Below are 20108 nucleotides of genomic sequence, written 5' to 3'. Positions count from 1 at the left end.
TTATTTTGTATTAAAAAATTATTTTACTCATAAATCATAACAAAAATATTACTTTCTATCCATAAAATATATATTTTAAAATATTAAATGTTTTTATTTTTCCTTTTCAAATTTATTTTATACAAAATAAATAAAGGCAAAGATAAAAATAGTTCAAGAAAATTTTGACTTTTATATATTTCAAATATATTTTATAAAATAATATATTTTACAAAATATTACAATTTAAATTATTTTTTAATTTTTTTATGATATGATTTATTAATAAAATAATATTTTTATTGGAAAATATATTTTTAAAAAATTAAAATTAAGTTGAAAATTCAAAAATAATTTTGTTAAAATTACATATCATTTTAAAAAATCAAGTAGAAGTTTTTATATTGGTTTCAAAAATTAAATAAAAACTTTATATAATGTTAAAATATTATGTAAAAATTTTTAGATCATTTTCAAAATTAAAATAAATTTATTAATCTATTCAAAAATATAAAAACGTTATATTCATATAAAATAAAAATATAATTTAAAACATTTTTATTTTTTTGATAAAATATATTTTATAAAATATATTTAAAAGGAAAAAAAATATATTTAATATTTAAAAAAAATAATTTTTTGGATAGAAAATAATATGTTTTGTTATGACATATGAGTAAAATAATATTTTTAATAATTTTTTTGTTTTTCAAATTTATTAAAATTCTTTAAAAATTTGAATTTGAAAATTTTAACTTAATTTTAAGTTTTGAATATTTATTTTCTATTTAAAACAAAAATCTATCTAATAAGCTATATTATAAAAAATATGCAAATATAATTTAAAATTAATATTTTTTTATAAGTTGTGTATGAAATATATAAAATTTTGAGATGGTTTCATCTTTGGTCCTTAAACTTTGAGAAAAGTTTACTTTGGTCCTTCATCTGCCATGTAAGCTAATTGACATCCTCACGTGATACAAGCTGATATTTACTATCAATTTAGACGGTTCTATACACGAAAAAACCAAAATAAAACAAATTTGGGCAATTAGGGATTCAATTAAAACTTTTTAAAATTTAATGATCAAAATAGAATTTGGATAAAATTTAGAGACTACAGATGCTATTAACCCTTAATAAATTGATTATTTTGATTTATTTATTAATTTTTATATAAAATATAAATTTAGATTATAATTGTAATTTCATAAAAAAATATATTATTACTCTATCACATTGAGCAATGAACATTCCCATTTAACTAAGAAATTAAGACTAAGGGCTACTACATAAAAAGCCACTCTTGGGATGATGTGAGTGATCAAGACCTCCTTAAATTGCTTATTGTTGACCCACTTGAGCTTGTTTCAATCTTTTTGGTGAAATTTCATTTATTTATATTTTTTTTACAAAAAAAAATTGTAAAAGAGATAAAAGATAGAATTATAAATATTAAAATTTAAACCTTATAAGAAATACTGCATGAATCAAATTAAACTTTAGATTCAATTTTACATGAATTTTGACTCTAATAAGTAATTACATTATAAATTATTGCTACGACTTCTACACTATTGATAGGAAGTGAAAAACAATGGCATCCTTCCATGGACCTACACACTTTAATCTCCAAGTTTTAACAAGTCATAATACCAAGCAGATTCTGCGGGGCTTTTGCTTTCCTCTCTCACTAAATTACGTGAAAAGAAATAACTTGTACGATTTCCGACAAGTCTATAAATCCCAACCTCGAGGAAAACATGTTTGGATTCCAATATCATTTTTGTTCTAAATACTAAAAGTTTTCAAAAATAGCTAGGCAATGGATTTTAATGAACGAAATCCTCTTGCCATTTTATATCTTCAGTCATCCATTGGTCTCATTTCAATCATTTTGCCTTCGTTATCACTTTAATCTTTATTCGATCAATGAACTTCAATATTACAAAATGTAATACCTTTGCATTTATTGGTTAGTATACAATCATTTTCTCTTTAAAATACTTTATTCTAATCTTTATTCCATAAATAAGAATATAATTCTTCTTAGATCATGTGAATCATGTTGAATATAATTATTTTTTTTGTTTATATTTTAAGCTGTAATTAATTAAAAATTTGCATACATACCTCGAGTTGGTATGTATATTACTGAACATATTTGATAAAAATAAAACTAATTGATATACTTGCATGATATTGCATGATATTATTTGTATGATAATTTTTGTTTTTATTTTGTTTTAAATTTAAAAAAGGTTTTCACAAAAAAAAAATTTAATCCTACCAAATTATTGAAAAATTTAAATCTCAATTAAGTCTCATCAAATTATTAGAGGACTTAATGAATTTTTCTATAAATATTTTTTGCATAAAATCCTACCAACATATTGAAGGATAATTTTCAACCAAAAATCTTATTAACAAATTGAAGGACATTTCTGACTATAAAGCCCGATTTATAGATATTTATTTCTAAAAGTAAAATTAAAAGAATCCAACAATAGAGCTTCTTCAAAGTAAGATACTAGTATCTATGAATACTCTTAAAGTGAGAAAATTATCTTAAATTGTTACCAAATTATTGAAATAATTTTAAGATCAATTTTTAATATTAAATATTTTGGTAAATCACAAATATGGAAAGCTTGGATAATTTAAAATCAAATCAGTACCATCATCTATATATGCATTGTAACGGTACTATAATATTTATCACACGTAATCATACTTTCGAACCTAAAATATAATTTTGTGAACTAAAATTTATCATTTAAAGATATATGAGTCAATCTTGGAACATCTTTTTAAATGAAACAAATTTTGTCAAGTGTCAATTATACCTAAACAAAAAAGATTTGTAGTGATTCCTTTAATTTATATCTAGCGATAAATTTATAAATTTATAAATTTATACATTATGACATTTTTTATACAAAATAAATAAAGAAAAAGATAAAAATAATTCAAAATTTTTTATTTTTATATATTTCAAATATATTTTATAAAATATTATAATTTAAAATATTTTTTAATTTTTATTATGATATGATTTATCAATAAAATAATTTTTTTAAAATTACATATCATTTTAAAAATTTAAGTAAAAGTTTTTATATCGGTTTAAAAAAATTAAATAAAAACTTTGTATAATGTTAAAATATTATGTAAAAATTTTTAGATCATTTTTAAAAATTAAAATAAATTTATTAATCTATTCTAAAATATAAAAAATTTATATTCATATAAAATAAAATATATAATTTAAAATATTTTATCTTTTTTATAAAATGTATTTTATGAAATATATTTAAAAAGGAAAATAAAAAAATTTATATTTTAAAAATAAAATTTTTAGATAGAAAATAATATGTTTTATTATAACTTATGAGTAAAATAATATTTTAATAAAATTTATCTTGTTTTTAAAATGTACTAAAAATTTTTAAAAAAGGAATTTGAAAATTTTAATTTAATTTTAAGTTTTGAATATTTATTTTATTTTTAAAACAAAAATCTTTCTAATAAGTTATATTATAAAAAATATGCAAATATAATTTAAAATTAGTATTTTTTATAAGTCATGTATAAAATATATAAAATTTTAAGATAATTTTATCTTTGGTCTCTAAACTTTTAAAAAATTTTATTTTGGTCCTTTATCTGCCTCAGTGAGCTAACTAATGTCATCACGTGAACTAAGAAATTAAGACTAAGGGCTATTACATACATAGCCACTCTTGGGATGATGTTAGTGATCAAGACCTCCTTAAATTGCTTATTGTTGATCCACTTGAGCTTATTTCAATCTTTTTGGTGCAATTTCATTTTATTTTTATTTTCTTACAAAAAAAATTGTAAAAGAGATAGAAGATAGCATTATAAATACTAAAATTTAAATCTTAAACTTATTAAATATCATCTTATAAGAAAAACTGCATAAATCAAATTAAACTTTAGATTCAATTTTACATGAACTTTGAATCTAATAAGCAATTACATTAAAAATGATTGCTACGACTTCCACACTATAGCTAGAAAGTGAAAAACAATGGCATCCTTCCATGGTCCTGCACACTTTAATCTCCAGGTTTTTACAAGTCGTAATTCCAAGCAGATTCTGCTGTGCGGCCAATATCATTTTTTTTTGGGGTAAATACTAAAAGTGTTGAAAAAAAATTGACCAAATAGCCAGGCAATGGATTTTCATGAACCAATCATGGAATCTCTTGCCTTTTTACATCTACAATCATCCACTGGTCTCATTCCAATCATCTTGTCTTCGTTATCACTTTAATCTTTATTCGAACAATAAACTTCACTATTACAAAATATAATATCTTTGCATTTATTGGTTAGTACGTAATCATTTTCTCTTTAAAATACTTTCTGTAATCTTTATTCTATAAATACGAATAAAATTCTTCTTAGATCGCGTGAATCATGTTGAATATAGTTATATTTTCTGTTTTTATTTTTTGTAATTAATTAAAAAATTACATACATACCTCGAGTTGGTATGTATATTACTGGACATATTCGATAAAAATAAAACTAATTGATATACTAAACTTGACAAGTTTTTTCATGAAGTAGGCTATAATAAGAGAATAGAAGTTTGAGTATATTACCTTTTAAATATAATATATAAATCAGTTGAATTGTTCTGTGAATGAAAAAGTATTATTATCTTTCCAGCGAAAACGAAAAAACCTAAAGTGATTCATTCTAAACAAATTACAAGCACAACCAATAGAGAATCAGAGTGAGTAGAAGAAAACGCGAGATTTTTTTTTTTTGTTAAGCAGTATAAAATTTTTGGATTTTTCCGGAGTATAAGTTTTTTTTTTTTTTTTATCGATCCGTATTATTTCATGAATTTGGTCTTGACTATCACTGTTTCAAAAAGATAAAGCATATAAATTTATATGCTAAACTTGTTATTTTAATAAAGTATAAAGAAGATTGGATAAATCTAAAGTTAAAGCTAGCTACTATCTTCGGGGTAGTGTAAGGCATAAATTCTGCAGCTCGGGTACCCCAATATTATAGCCATGTAGAAATAGAGAAACCTAACTCACCATTTCTTCTATCCTTTCGTCCTTTGTTTCTTCAGAAAACTCCAGCCAGTTTCCTTTAACTGTCGTTGTATTACCTCCTTTGAACCGTTAAGCTAGCTGGTAGAATTTGATGGCGAGCGACGAGGGGAACCCCGAGGAAGTGAGAATTCCTATGCCTGAGATAGAGCAATCGGATTTCATGAGAGAACAGAGGATGGAATTAGACTCAGCATTCCTCGAATTACAAAACCGGAGAAGAGGTGTATCTCAAATAACCAAACCGTTAATACAAAGAGTTACACCTCGCCTGGTTGGCGTTATCAAGGAGGACTTTAAGAAATATTTTGAACCGAGGATGGTAGCCTTCGGTCCTTTGCATCATGGCAACCCGAAGTTCGACTGGGGAGAGCGAATGAAACGTTTATTTGTAGCTCTCTTCATAGGGGAGAACCAAACGACTGAGGATGCTCCATTCCACAAGATTAAGGAAGAGATAGAGGATCTTAGGAAGTATTATAATCCGGACGACATAAATTACTACGATGATGATGAGCTATCTTGGATGTTCTTCGTGGACGGTTGTGCAGTGCTGTATACCGTATATTACGCTTTATACGGTGAATTGGAGAAGTCATTCACTTCAGATATGCTGGATCTCATGACATTTGCGATACTTGATTTATTCTTGCTAGAAAACCAACTTCCTTACAGAGTCCTCGAGATATTGATTGGCTCAACCATAGATCCCAAGATGTGGGAACTATCAATCAAAGAATTCATAACCGATAACCTTATGACAAATATACCAGGTGCGAGGACGAGCCTACAGCTGGACGAAAAAGATTACGCTCACCTTCTGGACGGGTTGAGGACAGAATTACTGACAGGAATAGTACAACAGAAAAGTTGGGGCGTGATTGGCAGATTTCTTCTTTGGAGTGGAAACAAGGCAAAACATAGAAGGCTATTTCGAAGCATCATGGATCTTAAAGAATCAGGAATTCAAGTGTGCCCCAACATGACATGCAACCTTCAAAACATTTCCTTCCATTGCAACATTCTGGGAAGCCTAAAGATGCCACGCCTCGTGTTGGATGAGTCAACAGCCTCCAAGTTCATGAACTTAGTAGCTTTAGAAAAGTGTCCAGATTTTGATAATGATTATGCTGTCACCTCTTACTTAAGCTTCATTTCTTCTCTCATTCAAACACCACAAGATGTTAAGGAGTTGCGGGCTACAGGTATCCTTCACAATTACTTGGGCAGTGATGAAGAAGTGGTTGATCTTTTCCGTGGGATGAGCAGGAACTTGGTGTCAAATACACTCTTATATTTTGATGTTACATACAACATCCAAAGCTATTGCAACTCCTGGTTAATACGTATCTCTTCCAATTATTTCAGTAGAAACTGGAGTTTTCTAGCTTTTTTGGGCGCCATAGCAGGTCTTCTTCTCTCTCTTCTTCAGACTTATTTCACCATCATACAAAAGAAGTAAACATCACTAGTATTTAATTAGTTGGTATGCGTGTTCAAATTCAATTATAGAATTATGTACTCAGAAAATGTATGCTTTCATCATTTCAAAATGTTTGAAAATGTGTTTTTACAGCACTCTTTAACTTTGTTGTGGCAGATTGGTATGGATTTGATTTGATGTTTGATTGGATAAAGTAAAAAAATATATGGTTAAGGTTTGCTTTTATTTGTTTTATTTATTTTATTTATTTTTACTGCCTTTTTATTTACTTCTATTGCTTCTTTAAAAGTTCTTAAAAAAGGAAATTAACTATAGAGTAGAAAGTCAAATTATAATAATTGATTAAAATGAGTAAGAAACTAAAATGTGATGCCAACTTTAACATAAATTTTGTATATAAAATAATTAAATTCATTCATTATGCTCTTCAAAAGAATAATTCAGAATTATTTTTGTTTTCTCTTTGCCACTATTCAAAATTAATTATTAACTAGAATGTATACTGCTCGAGTTATTTTTATTTATTTTAATATATTCAAATTAAGTGATTAAAATATATTTTATAAAAAATATATATCTATATAATAGCTTTTTTCATATATATATATATATTAATTTAATAACATTTTTTAATGAATAAAGCTTTTTGTATTCATTTAACAACTAAAACTGAGTATTCTCACAAAACAAATTAATTTAATCTAACATATTATTTATCATTTTCTTTTACAAGATTCAGATGTTAATGTTTATTGAACTCCCATGAATTCATAATTAATACTTGCTAAATATTATGGAAGTGACTTGTTATTGGTAATCATATTTTCAAACGACCATGATTCATAATTTGTATTTAAATATAATAATAATTATTTAAAATTAAATAAAATATAAATATTCACATGCAAAACATGTGATGGTAATAAGTAAAACCAAATTAAATTAAACACATAATGTTTAATTATTTTATATAAATTTAATTAATTATGAATAAAAGTTCTTTTATAAACATAATTTGCAAGAGTAAATTTAAGTGGCTAATAAAGTTGGTAAGCTATACACTATTAACTTATATTAACTTAACCCACACAAACCAAGACAATTTAATCTTTTTTTATTGCTATACTATGTCAACATTTATGACAAAGAGATAAAACTCTTAAGACAAAATTTAAGTCCTAACAGAATTTAAATTATATTAGCATAATATAATTTAACTTTTAATCTATTTTTATTATTTTAATAATCTACAATTTATTCATTCTTAAAAATTAGAATTGTAAGAATTTTTTATTATTTAATGTTTGTATCTATCAATGTCATTTTTCCAATATGATTTCTTACCATGCAAACTAAAATTTTCTTAATGATCTTTTTTTTCTTTTATTTTTATTTTTTAAATAAATTGTTATTAGCTAACAAATTAAACTATGATAAAGTGATATGTCATAAATCAAAATTCAATTAAAATAGATTGTCTTAATGAATTTAGAATTTCTTCTAAATCCAATTATTTTTGTCTCATTTCTTTTTCATGTTGCTTTTTTTTTATTGAAGACTTCTAGGGTTTGATTTTAAATCATTATAACTAAAAGTCCAACAACTTTATAAACAAATCAAATGAAAACTCTTAAAAACACCTGTGATTCTTTGACATTTTGTCCATGGTTAGTACATGTTTTTTCCTGTTCAAAACAAATTTGTCTATTTCCCACTATTCTTATCCCAGAATGAAAAAAATTCATTTCAACTTGAAATCTTATTCTTTTGTTTTATATTAAATAAATCTATGTTTTATCTTTTAAATTAGTTTGCAATTCTTTGAATTATGCGCAAGCTATATTATCATTAACATAAGGATGCTATTATTATTTTTTTAATAAAAAGAATAATATTATATAATTTATCTAATAATATAAAAATTTTACTCTTTTCAAAGGATGTAAAGATAATAAATAAAAAATTCATGAGTAATGTCATTATTATTTAGGTACTCAAAAAAATTGAATTATATCGAACATCAAACTTTACTTACTAAAAATTTATTTTTTTTACTCATCAAAAAGGCCCTGATTAATTTTAATGGTTTAATTATTTCTAGTTAAGCTTGAATCTTGCTCTTGGATTTTCATGCATGTGAGTTGTTATTCTAATTTGCCCGGGACACTTTGTTTTAGTTATGGAATCATAAAGTTTTAGATTCAAGTTTCATTTTAATGATATATTAAATTTATCAATTATATACTAATTACTAAATTAATTATTTTGATTTATTTAATAATTTTTATATACATATAAATTTTGATTATAATTGTAACTTTTATTTTTGGTTGTAATAATTTCATAAATAAAATATTATTACTTCATTGCCATTGAGCAATGAACATTCCCATTTAACTAAGAAATTAAGACCAAGGCCTACTACGTACAAAGACAGCCACTCTTGGGATGGTGTGAGTGATCAAGACATTCTTAAATTGCTTATTGTTGATCCACTTGAGCTTGTTTCAATCCTTTTGGTGAAATTTCACTTGAAAATTTTCTTTTATAAAAGAAGCCGTAAAAAAACAGAGGATATAGTTTTCAATATTGAGATATGAATTTTATATTTATTAAAAATTATCTCATAAGAATGATTATACAAATCAAACCAAGCTCCCCTCTGGATTCAATTCCACTTGAACTTTGATTCTAATAAACAATTACATTAGAAAGGATTGCTACCACTTCCTACCTATAGCTGGAAAGTGAAAAACAATGGCATCCTTCGATGCTCCTACACACTTTAATCTCCAAGTTTTGACAAGTCGTAATCCCAAGCAGACTCTGCGATGCTTTTGCTTTCCTCTCTGGCTAAATTATGTGAAAAGAAATAACTTGTGTGATTTCCAACAAGTCTCTAAATCCCAACCTCAGGGAAAACATGTTTGGATTCCAATATTTTTTTTTCTTTTAAATAAATATTAAAAGTGCTCCCGAAAAATTAACCATATTGCTAGGCAATGGATTTTCCTGAACCAAATCATTGAATTTGATCCCATGTTTCTTCAGAAATGGAGACTGGATTTCAAACCCAAGGGAAGTGAAAGAGGTGGTATTTAATTTCTTTAGGGATCATTTCAAAGCAACCGGGAAGAAAGGTCTTGCGAACTTCGCTCTCCCACTCAAGCGGCTGTCCCTTGAAGAGGTGGAAGAGTTGGAGATGCCACTTACTACGGAGGAAATGAAAGATGCGGTTTGGGACTGTGAAGGGGACAAGGCGTTTGGGCCTGATGGTTTTAATTTTAGCTTCTACAAGAAAGGCTGACATATAATTAAAGAAGATGTGATGAAGTTCATAGGGTATTTTTACAGGAGTAGTAAGTTAGAAAAAGGAGTAAACTCCTCATTTATATCGTTAATACCGAAAGTGGACAAGCCAACGGCATGGAATCATTATAGACCTATATCGCTTATTAATTCCCTGTACAAGATTTTGGCAAAAGTGTTATCAAGGAGATTGAAGAAGGTTATGGGTAATCTGTTAGCGACACACAATGTGCTTTTGTAGCGGGAAGACAGATCATGGATGGTGTTCTTTTGGCAAACGAGGTGATCCATTATTTAAAGCAGGGACATGGGTGTGCAAAGGAAGGAATCATTTTAAAGCTGGATTCTAAGAAATCATGGGAGAGTGTATCCTGGATGTTTATGGATTAGGTAATGGAAAGGATGGGTTTCGGAAGGACATGGGGAAGGGGGGTTCGAAAGTGTATCTCAACAGTGTGGGTAGTTATGCTGGTCAATGATTCTCCAACAAATCAGTTTCATATCAAAAAGAGGCTTCGACAAGGAGATCCACAGTCTCGTTTCCTTTTCATCCTTATTACAGAAGTTTTGCACGTTCTGCTTTTGGAAGCAGAAAACAAATCACTGATAAAAGGTATTATGTTCTCTTCCTCTGAGTTCACTATTTCTCACTTGCAATTTGTAGATGACACCATCCTGTTTCTGGAAGCAAATGAAATGACGGTTAAGAGTGTAAGGAAGATTAAGAAATGTTTTGATGTCTGGATTAAAGCTGAGTTAGGAGAAGTGTTTCGTGGTTGAATGCGGGGCTAGTAGTCAGTTGGTGGAAGGTTTGGCGCAGGAGTTTGGTTGCACAGGGAGATATCTGCTATTAAAGTATCTGGGAATTCCCCTGGGTGTAAACCCAAATAGGCTGTCTGTTTGGAATCCAATGATAGAGAAGTTCCAGAAGAAGTTGGCAATGTGGAAAAGGAAGTTTCTTTCGTTTGGGTGTCGAGTTAGGCTAATAAACTCAACGCTATCATGCCTGCCTGTATATTATATGTTCATTTTCAAGGCACTGGTCGGTATAATCAAGAAGATTGATAGGATTAGAAGAAGCTTTCTATGGAGAGGAAGCGAATCACAAAAGAAAATGGCAAAGGTTAATTGGGACAGAGGTTGTCAACCTAGGAAAGCGGAGGGGCTGGGGATTCATGATCTACAACTAAATAACTTGGCTTTGTTGGCATAGTGGTGGTGGAGATATGCTAATGAACAGAATTCACTTTGGCGGAAGGTAGTGATGGCGAAGTATGGTGAGAATATTCAGACCTGGATTCCTGCAGACACAAAAATGAAGAAGATGTTAATGGTTTGGGGAGTCATAGTGGGACTACAGTCAAAAGAGCCGGCTAAAAGGTACATTAGAACAGGGGCGTGTAGATGGCAGGTAAGAAGTGGATGGGACATATTGTTCTGGCTTGACAAATAGTGTGGTGATAAGCCTCTGATGGAATGTTTCCCGAGATTGTTTCAGATCGCATTTGATAGGTAAACAAGGGTAGTTGATTATGCAGTAAACAACAAATTGGATCATCCGAATTGGGCCTCTTCTTTCATGAGAGATTTGTTTCAATGGGAGGAGGAGTTGCTGCATGGACTATGCACAAATTATAAGATGATTCAGCTAGTACAAGGAAAGCGAGACCGGATTGTGTGGGAACAGGAATTGGCAGGTAAATTTTCAGTTAAAAAAGAAATAATCTCTGATGAATGCTTTCCCCAGTCGTTCTGATTTGTTTGAATTTAGGAAGCTGTGGAAAGTCAAAATACCTCCAAAGATTCAATGTTTCATGTGGCTGGTAGTGCTGGATAGGATCCCCACTATGCCTTTTTTAGCGAAACACCGAATTCTGGTAATCGATCTGCGATGTCCATGGTGTCAAAGGATGGAAGAGGGCACGGATCATGTATTGTTTTCATGTGTATAGGTGGAAGGATTTTGGTGTAAGTTTATTGAATGGTGGTGTGTGAGTGGGTGCCAACCTCAGTTGCTAAGGACATTTTTCTTAGAAGGTTTCGACTCATTGTTTATGGGTTATTGCAAAAAGTGGTGGCTGGTTTCTATAGTAGCTGCATTGTGAACCATTTGATTGGCTAAAACACAAAGTGGTTTTCGATCATAAAGCCTTTACGGTGAATGATCTAATGTTCCTGACAAGGATGAGGACGTTTCACTGTATAAAGGTAGCGGATCGGAGTGGTGGGAGTGCCCTAAGAAGTGTGTTCCGAAATTACAGAATGGTGGTAGTAGAGGTGGTGCCCATTGGAAACCTCCACCAAAGGGTCTATTGAAGTTTAATGTCAATGGTTCAATGAAAGGTGATTGTGGGCCGGCCGGTTGTGGGGGGTTCTTACAAACGAAGTTATGATTGTTCTTGCGATGTTTTCAGGACCGTTAGAAAGTCAGGAAACCAGTGAAGTAGAATTACTAGCCTTTAAGATAGCATTAGAGCTGCTAACAAAGAAAGGCGGGATGGAAAAGGTGGGTTTGATAATAGAATCTGATTCCTCAGTGGTGGTGAGGTGGTGTGCAAAGGAAGAAACAAGACCATGGAATATGTGGGAGACTTTTGTAACGATTGATTGCTTGAATAAGGAACTTGGTATGGTGAGGTTTGTCACTGTATTACGTGGAGCCAATGGCATGGCTGATGCCTAGGCAAAGCAGGGAGTACATCAGCCGAATTGTTTGCGGCCTGGCTATAAAGGCACGAAAGGTGACTTGTATAACGTACTCTGTACTGTATCTTGAACATCATTATTAATAAACTTATGATTTAGCAAAAAAAAATAAAAAATCATGGAATACTTTTGCCTTTTTATATATCTTCATCATTCCTTGCTCTCATTTTATTCGTTGTGCCTTGTTTATCATTTTAATTTTTATTCTATCAATAAACTTTAATATTATAAAGTACAATACCTTTGCATTTATTGGTTACTAGTTAAGCAATCATTTTCTCTTTAGTTAAATATGTTAAAAGTGGGTTATTTTATATTTAATAAATTTTCAATATCTTACAATCTTATATTCAAATTGGACGCTTCATTTATTGTCAATTAATTTTAGGTTAAATGATTAACATGATATCAATGTCAAAATTTTTTTCCGTTGCCATTTCCTAATTTGTCACGTGAATGATTTTTTGTATTTTTTCTTACACATGATATGAGTTTATTAAAGTGAGTTATCTCATATCTAATAAATTTTTAATATTTTATAGTTTTATATTCAAGTTGTGTTTCTCCACTTACTATCAATTGATTTTAAGTTAGATGCTTAACAAAATATTTTATTCTAATAATCTTTATTCCATGAATTACCTTATCGTTTAGGTTATATCATAATACTCTTTAGCTTGCATACTTTATTTGACTACTGACGTCCTCCAATTTTGGACAAAATATGAAGCATTGTGTTTTCCGTAAACCAGGTAATGAAGACCACCTTGGCACTTATTAAATAGTTCCATGTCACTTGTTAGTGTGGTGTTATCCCATATTTAATAAATATTCAATATCTTATAGTTTTATATTCAAGTTGAGCCTCTTCACTTATTGCCAATTAGTTTTAAGTTTGATACTTAACATGATATCAGAGTTAAGATTTCTTTCTTCTGCCCTTTTCTTATAATCTTATATTAAAGTTGAACCCTGTTAGTGTAGTGTTATCTCAAATCTAATAAATATCCAATATTTTATAATCTTATATTGAAATTGAGCCCTGTTAGTATAGTGTTATATCAAATCTAATAAATATCCAATATCTTATAGTCTTATATTGAAGTTAAGCTCCTTCACTTACTATCAATTGATTTTAAATCAAATACTTAACATGATATCAGAGCCATGATTTCTTACCATTACCCTTTCCATTAGATACTTAACATGGTATTAGAACCATGATTTCTTTCCATTACCTTTTCCAAATCTGTCACTAATAAGCTTTTTCCATCTTCATCTACATGTGATAAAAACCTGTTAAAGTATATTATTTCATATTTAATAAATATTTAATTTTTTATAGTTTTATATTCAAATTGAGCTCATCTACTTATTATCAATTGATTTTAAGTTGGATACTTAATATCATCAACCAATGTAGCTTTGAACAAATCATGGTTCACATAGGTGATAGCCTCCACTTGCACAGCCCGTTCAGAAGGAATGAGCTAATTGAAGGATTCGATTGCATCATTATAATTAATTTGGCTAATATTTAAAGCTTTCTTATTCAATCTAATTAAGCCAAGGCAAGTAGTCATAGATTTTTCCTGAACCAAATCATGGAATCCTCTTGCCTTTTTATATATCTTCATCATTCTTTGCTCTCATTCCATTCGTTATGCCTTGGTTGTCACTTTAATCTTTATTCGATAAATAAACTTTAACACTACAAAATACAATACTTTTACATTTATTGGTTAGTACACAATTATTTTCTCTTTAAAATATTTTATTTTAATCTTTATTCCATAAATACGAATATAGTTGTCCTTAGATTGTGTGAATCATATTAAATATAATTATACTTTTTGCTTTTTATTTGAAGCTGTAATTAATTAAAAAATTGCACATATACTACTTCTCTCTAAGAGTTTTAGTAGTCTATCACTGATTTTATTTATGAAAAAGAAGTATTACTAAACTTAACACATTTGGTAAAAATAAAACTAATTGATAACTAAACTTGACATTTTTTTTTTACACAATGAACTGCAGTGTGGGATAGAGATTTAAGCTTCAAACTTATTAATTATCACTCATTAAGGATAACACATGAACCATAGTTATCTTCTGAGTTGAAAAGAATTACTACCTTCCCAGCAAAAAGGAAAAACCTATATTGATTCATTCTAAACAAATTATAAGTAGAAGAAAACGCAATAATTATTTTTGTTAAGTAACACGGGGTTTATGAATTTTACCGGATACAATTTTTTTCCTGATTGATCCGAATTATTTCATGAATTTGGTCTTGACTATCACTATTTTAAAAAGATAAAGCACACAAATTTATATACCAAACTTTTTACTTTAATCTAAAGCTAGCTACTATCTTCAGGTAATATAAGGATATAAATTCTACAAGTAGGTTAGCTGAATAAATTTTGTAAAACAAAAAATGAAACAATGTAGGTGTCCGCATGATACTCCAATTTGATTTTTCCCTTTCGCACCTTTTTTTATTTAAATAAATTTTGCAACGAATGGAATCAATAGATAGAAACGACAAAACAATTCTTTTTTTTTTTTTTTTTGCTAAGCCAAAATTTATTAAAGTAACCACAAGGTTACAAAGCTAGTAAAGACTAGCAAAAACAAAATCCCCAATACCATTACAAACCTATATGAGTGTCAAAGATCACCTAACAGCAAAACAAAGAAAAACACCCTACAATTTCTCCAGAAAATCCATGAGTAATCAAGATACAAAAACAGGGATCCAAAATATGACCAATTATGAAAGAGCCCACCACACTTGAGTTTTGAAGGAAATATAGACAACTAATCATCAAAAGCAAGAAAAGGATATATTTATGGATTCAGAGATATCAAGTAATGACCAGTCATTAAAGAATAAAACACACCATCATAAGACATAGAACCACCATGTACCAACTATCAAACACTAGCTGCTAGCATTATCATCTAAATTCCTCTGTTCCAATTCCATTAGCTTCTCAATAATAATTTCTTCATTACCATTAAATGACAACCCGAGACATTTCCCAAGCTCCTAGGTTTTGATGGCCTCTTCTCTATGCATCAAATTTACCCATCAAATATCATTATCTGAAATGCTATTATCCTTTTCAAGGATCACAGAGGAATCAGGAATACACAATGGAACCCTTGAAATCTCCTTCCTACGCTGCTTTATTTTTTTCATTTCTTTTTCTTGACTTTATGACCTTCCAGATTCTTCTTACCTGAGTAATCAAAATGGTCGACAATATCTTCACAATTACCACCACACTCCTCATCGTCCTTTTCTAGATCACTCTCATCATTTTGTATAGATTCCCTGTCTTTCTCCTTCTCAACTTCCTCAACTAAATTAGTAGAATTTGAGCTCAGCCGATCTTCTAATGACTTCCTGTCCTTGAATACCCCTTCACCATTACCATATTTAACCATATCTAGACCACCACTAATGTCATGAGGTTCTCCTGCTACTTCATAATAGTTTGGAACCACATCACAGTCATCATAGCTTTTAACTCCTCTTTCACAACTCACTAAAGGATCAAGACTCCAATTATTTTCTTAAATTGGATCAATATTAGGAATATTCAAAGACACCGCACCACTTAGAGACTGCTTGTCATCAATAAAATGGCAGGCTTGTACTGGTTCATCCCCTAACCCCTTGGCCTATACATGGTTAGCCACCTCCAAAGACAGATTCTCTTGTGACAACACCTTCTTACTGTTTTGCATACTCCCATAACTCCTTGGCCTGTACATGGTTAGACATAAGCTTTTAATATCTCATCTAGATTGATTTTGATAACTAAAGACCCTTTGTCTGAAGAAACTTGAATATGATTATATGCAACACCATAAGAAACAGAAACTGAACTCATAGTAACCTTATCCCCACCAACCATGCAAGAATCAATAATTTTCTTTATTCCAGGTTCCGACAAGCTCTTTTTATGGCTGCAAGAGTCATATTCTTGCCACCTACCTTTAACCACTTCTGCATAAGATTTGCAATTGTTTAAAGGGACCTCAGGCCTACTACTAGGTTCACTAATCTTAGCAGTCTTAGCGTGTTGAACTTGGTCTATAACATCGGTTATTCCTTTCGCTTTGAAAATTCTAAGTTTATAAGAACCAATCCAAATGCCATTTAAAGCTAAAAGTAAATCCTCACAATTCTTAACATTCCTGAAACTAACAAACCCATATCTTTGACCTCGAACATTTCTTTTAGCAGGAATGTATATATTGACAATGTCACCGTACCACTTGAACAAGTCCCAGAAATGAGCAGTGAACCATAGATTAGGGAAGATAGTAAAATGAAAAGGCACTGAAATACCTTCACCGTGGAAGTTTGCATCAGTTTGCTGGTGTTGCTGATCTCTCTGGCTTGTAGAATGCTACTCTGAAAGTCTCCTTGATTCTCCTTTAGATAGCATCTCCAAATAAACCTGTGATTACGCAAGAACCTCAAGACCAGGATTCACTGTCCTGATGAAAATATTTTTTCCCACAGCATTAATGAAAACCTCTAAATCCGTGGGCTAATGTAGAGGTCGTGAGCGTAGTGGAAATTGGAGCGAGCAGAGCTTTGGACGTGCAAGGACAAAAGAGCAGGTAAGGGCTAGTGCGAGCAAAGGCTTGGGCGAAAAGAGTGTTAAGGAATGAGGAGTTTTGTCAAATAGTTGGAGGGTGCAAGCTGAGGAGGAGCAACCGCCCAACACGAACACGTTTGGAGTGGGGCCTAGTCGAAGAACAAGCGGCTTTAAGTTTGGGGAAAGTCCCACCGGAGAAAGACACCGGAGGGGGAGCCAGAGGAGCCGGAAGGGGAGCCGGATAAAACAATTCATATCCTATGGATCCCCACTATTTTAGGATGTCCATGTAAGTACCCCAATGAATATTTTTTTTATTTTTTTAACTTTTACTTGGTTTTTCCTGGTTTTTTCTCCTTTTTTTTTTTTCTTGTCTTTTTGTTTTATGTTGTTTACATTAAAGTATCTTTTTTAATAATTCGTTGAAGTTGTCACGTGACATTTTATTTAATTTTTTATTTTTTATTTATTTTATTTATATTTTTAATTAAATATATTTTATAAAAAAAATATTAACCTATAAAAATATCAAAACAATTTATATCTAAAAAGTTTTAATTTATCTTGATCCGAGACGTCATATAAAAGGCATGTTTGTAGAGAGAAACAGGCATCTGGTTGAAGCCAATGGCAACTTCATCGGATTGAGAGTCTGATTATTTTTGAAGCAGAAAGAGGATCAATAGCGGGATTGACTAAATTGTTAATGGTTATAATTGTATAATAAACAATAATATTTGGGTTTGTTCTCCATGATATAGAGCCTGTCCACCTGTTTGTACATTCCAAGTCTTTTCCTTTTTTTCTTGTTTTTTTCTTTTGGTAATTGCTCATTGTATGAGTTAGGAGGACTGCTAACTCTTCTTCTCTAATTTAAATTTTCAAACGATGATGACGATCATGACGTACAATTAAACGTATTAACAAGCTTATCTATTGATAAAATGTTAAAGTTTTTTTCTTAAAGTATAATATATAACATTAATTGTTACAAACTTAATTTTAAAGACATACATGACGAGTAATGGCACACGTATGGTAAAGGCTTATAAGTGATTTATAAAAGGGAAGGTTATTATAGCAAACTTTATTGAAATAAGTTAATTTATAATTTCATAAAAATTAGATCACTTACTTACTGTTTGTATTATGAAAGCACTTGAATTTTGTGCATCAACCAAAATATTTTAATTTATACCTTAGCTATAAATCATTTATATTTGATAATCTATTGTGAAAAGCAAATTATTAGTTATGGCCCTGGGTCTTGGTTGCTAGAGTAAAATTTTCTTTCTTGCCATCAAGGAAAAGAACAGCCAATTGGTGCACGTTTACGATTGCATGCATCTGGTACTGCTATTAGATTTCATTAAATCTCTTCATTGACCTTCTTCCTACAATAATCCTAAAATAAAAAAAAAAATTGAACAACCTAAAGGAGAGATCATATAACTAATAAAGAAGAACGTTTCATATAAAGTTTTACACTTACCAAAGTGTGTCTTTCTGGTTAAAGTTGGAGGCAATACTAACTGTCACGTGCTGGGAGCTTAAGCCTAGCTACCGTGCGGTCTTAGATGGGAAACTATCATCCGTATGTGTAAGTAAGCCTTTAACCAACTCTTTGTGCCATGCACTAACCGATTGTGCCTTGCACTTATGTTGGAACTCAACCTCTTTGGAATTAAAAGAAAGCTAGCAAAGGAAGGATTAAGACAAAAGTCATATATTTATTGATGTATATACACTTGCTCTTGTTGTCACCTATTTCTCTATGTGTATCTCTATGTATGTGTCTCTCTATATCTCTATCTATATAAATGAGGGGGAGGCTCTTCTATTTATACTTGAGCATCCTTAGTGCCTATGGCTTTTGTAAGTCCAAGTGTACAGCCATTAAAGGCCTTCTAGAGAGTTATAAGGTGCATAGGCCTCAACAAAGTTGGCTAAGGCCTTTCTAAAGACATGCTGGTTTCAAGCACCCTGTCTAACCCCTGGGTCTAGAAGGGTCTAGGCACTTTTGCTGAGTGCCCGCACCTAGCAAGTTCCAAAGCCTTCTTTATTTGGGTGCTATAGTATTTTTTCCAAATTGTGTATTTGGCTCTTCCAGAGGATTCTATGCCCACACCATTGGCTAGGACTAGGCTTATCTAGAGCCTTCTCATATCTAGTGCCCATACCACTTTTTTAGGGTTGTCTAGAAGCTTCCCTCACCTGGGCGCTATAGTGCCTAGCACTATGTCTACGCTTGGCCTTTTTGGAACCTTTGGTGCTCGTGCACTTAGCCTACCTCTAAGCCTCTCTAGACTCTTATGTGACTACTTATTTGGCCTGTCTTTAGGCGGTTCTAGGCCCTTCCATGCTTGACTAGCCGAACCACATCCTTGGGTGTTCTAGAACCTTCCAATAAGTAGTCTTCATACTTGGCACCGTGCAGCTCACCTCGAGCGTATTGCTGCACTCTGGCTTTGGCCTTGGCCCACACACTTGGGTAATATATGTGCCTTTAGGGCCTCTGTTTTTATCCTTTCTGGTGCTTCACCTGCACCATCTCAAGCGAGTCCCTTTAAGTGAACCTCTTGGTCTATGACTCATGCATGATCCATGACATTTTGCCCTACTTATTCTAACAACACCTTAGTTGCTAGAGGAATGCCAATTCTTCACTGTATGCTCACACTGGATCAATGTTTGACCCTGGTCCTAATGGTTCTTGGTACACTTTCGTGATCATCCCTTTCTCTTGCCCCGATGCTATTGCATCGCTACCAATTGACTTTCAACTAAGAGTCGCCTACTGCGTACTCTAATAGAAGGGTCCGACTGATCTTTTCGATTCGACTGGTGGCTTTTCGTAACCATATTCTTACCGTCCTCAACGGGAGCTTGAGAGGTCCACTCCTCTCGGTTCAATCGAATAGCATCAAGCCTCTCACACCAATG

At 30.8% G+C, this 20108-nt stretch overlaps 1 protein-coding gene and 1 long non-coding RNA gene across 2 annotated transcripts; one reads left to right on the top strand and one right to left on the bottom strand.

The window, feature by feature from the left end:
* The first annotated feature begins 5175 nt into the window (after positions 1-5175).
* Positions 5176-6642, top strand: LOC111279461 (UPF0481 protein At3g47200-like). Its single transcript, XM_089756360.1, has one exon. The coding sequence runs from the start codon at positions 5176-5178 to the stop codon at positions 6541-6543; it is 1368 nt and encodes a 455-aa protein (XP_089612486.1). The 3' UTR covers positions 6544-6642.
* Positions 6643-15082: 8440 nt separating this feature from the next.
* Positions 15083-17697, bottom strand: LOC149510978 (uncharacterized). The gene is made up of 2 exons (XR_016334572.1): positions 16910-17697; positions 15083-16321 (listed from the first exon to the last, which is right to left on the bottom strand). It is a non-coding gene; the product is annotated as an uncharacterized LOC149510978 (long non-coding RNA).
* Positions 17698-20108: the final 2411 nt, after the last annotated feature.

This window comes from Durio zibethinus, chromosome 27, assembly GCF_047325235.1.
Source record: "Durio zibethinus cultivar Kanyao isolate XHJ-2024 chromosome 27, ASM4732523v1, whole genome shotgun sequence".
Taxonomy (NCBI): Eukaryota; Viridiplantae; Streptophyta; class Magnoliopsida; order Malvales; family Malvaceae; genus Durio; species Durio zibethinus.
The sequence above is the reverse complement of the archived record's forward strand: the minus strand, read 5'-3'. Positions and strand labels throughout refer to the sequence as shown.